Genomic DNA, 2,327 nt, shown 5'->3' with positions numbered 1-2,327 from the left:
AAATCCATAAGCTATGGCAATTGCATGTTACAAGTATTCACCATGCACTTCTTTGGTAGTATTGAGATCTTCATTCTCACAGCCATGGCCTTCGATCGCTATGTTGCCATCTGCAAACCTCTCCACTACATGATTATCATGAACAGGACGAGATGTAATCTTCTGGTCTTCGTTGCTTGGGCTGGTGGGGCCGTGCATTCTTTTCCTCAGTTGTTTATGGCAATGCTGTTGCCCTTTTGTGGTCCTAATGAACTTGATCATTATTTTTGTGACATCTTTCCTTTGCTCAAAGTTGCTTGTACTGATACCTACATGACTGGTGTTCTTGTGGTTGTCAATTCGGGTCTGGTTGTTTTAGTTACCTTTGTTGTCTTTTTTGTTTCTTATGTGATTATATTATTCACTTTGAGAAACCACTCAGCTGAGGGAAGACGCAAAGCCCTGTCTACCTGTGGCTCTCACATCACTGTGGTTGTCTTATTTTTTGCTCCTGCAATTTTTATTTACCTTAGACCTCCAACCACTTTTCCTGAAGATAAAATATTTGCTCTATTTTACACCATCATTGCCCCTATGTTCAATCCCTTGATCTACACTCTGAGAAATGCAGAGATGAAAAATGCCATGAGGAAAGTTTGGTGTCAAGATTCTTTTCGATGGAAGCACACAACTAATTGATGAATTCTGTCAGCTGAAATAATTTAAGTTGATCATTGTGACTTCTCATATTTTAAGTATTCCATTGCTATCATTGATGGATTATATGTGTTAAATGGGCTTTGAAGTTAGAGTTATTAATCACATGCTGATCTATTCCACAAAAGTTCACTTAAACTCTAGTTGTTTTTGAGATATTAAGATATTTTAGAAAACACAACATCAAAACTATTTTGAGATATATTCATTTAACCAGTTATACCAATGATGTTATACAGCATAGAGAATTATAATGTTAACAGTTTCTAATTAATAAAAAATAAAATTTTATTTAAAATAACTCATACAACCTAGTGTTGGCATGAAATTGAAATATTAAAATATTGAATGTACACAGTAACCCTCATTTTCTGTTTATATATTCAGCTATACACATTCTAGTATCAAATTCAGTTGACAGTGGTTCTTCCTGATAACTTTCCTGACTTTAAAATTAAACAAACAAATTTTAATAATTAAGAAAGGAAAAGCTAAATCAATTAACACAGCATTCTGGAAATGTACTCACTGCTATTTTCATTTATTAGTCAGAATTTAAAAATTTTCATCAAAACCTCAGGAACAGAATTACAAAATTAAATTATTAACTCACATTTAGATGTCTAAAAGTGATAATAAATGGCTAGTCATTAAATACTAAACAAAAGATCTTTCACTAATTGTAGAAAAAAAAACAAAACAAACTGGGAATATTTTAATCCAACCAATGAGTCATTCAACCAACTTAAGGAATCCATCAACAAATGTCAAAGAAAAGAAAAAAATCAGCAAACCAAACACTATGTAAAGTGAATCATCTTATAACTATTATTGAAAAGCAATTTCTGAGGAGAGTACTCTAAAGAAATAGAAAATTTTAAAAAATAGCTGTTTTTATGTATCTATAATATGATTTGGGATTAGGGAAGATAGGGGGGTCTGGTGGCTGTCCTGTGAGGTGCCCAACTTCAGCCAGTCAGAGCTGAGCCTCTGTTTTAACCTTTCTGCCGGAACGGATGTCACGTCACGTGCTTTTGGCGTCTCCGATTACCTGGGAAGATGGGGGTTCTGGTGGCTGTCCTGTGAGGTGCCCAACTTTTACTGAAAATTATCCAAAAACGACTGGAACAGCACATCAACAGAGAACTACCAGAAGTCCAGGCTGGTTTCAGAAGGGGTCGTGGTACTAGAGATAGTGTAGTTGATGTTAGATGGATCTTGGCTGAAAGCAGGGAAGACCAGAGGAATGTCTATCTGTATTTCACTGACTATGCAAAGGCATTTGAGTGTGTGGATCATAACAAACTATCGCTGACTCTGAGAAGAATGGGAATCCCAGAACACTTGATTGTTCTAAGGTGAAACTTATACTTGAACCAGGAGGCAGTCGTCAGAACAGAGCAAGGGAACACTGCATGGTTCAAAACTGAAACTTTAAAAACCCACATGTCCCACAATACAACAGGTCTGCAGTGTCAACATTGGGTAAAACTAAGTGAAATGATTAAAGCAGCTGTTAAAATTAATGTGCAAACTGTGGATGGGAGTCTTAGTTACTTACATTTATAGCCCTGACTTTCTAGAAACAAAATGTGGAGGAAATTACCTGTTACTCTGATCATAATCTCCCA

General features: G+C 35.8%; 1 protein-coding gene across 1 annotated transcript; it reads left to right on the top strand.

Annotated features, from left to right (window-relative positions):
- Positions 1-6: 6 nt before the first annotated feature.
- On the top strand, positions 7-678 carry LOC102860913 (olfactory receptor 4P4-like; the record flags this gene model as incomplete). Its single annotated transcript, XM_006902588.1, has 1 exon — positions 7-678. A coding segment is annotated over one exon (672 nt), but the record flags the coding sequence as incomplete, so codon positions are not given.
- Positions 679-2,327: the final 1,649 nt, after the last annotated feature.

This window comes from Elephantulus edwardii, unplaced genomic scaffold, assembly GCF_000299155.1.
Source record: "Elephantulus edwardii isolate Elephantulus edwardi_28Jun2011 unplaced genomic scaffold, EleEdw1.0 scaffold00431, whole genome shotgun sequence".
Classification (NCBI taxonomy): Eukaryota; Metazoa; Chordata; class Mammalia; order Macroscelidea; family Macroscelididae; genus Elephantulus; species Elephantulus edwardii.
This window is presented reverse-complemented; position numbering and strand designations above follow the sequence as displayed.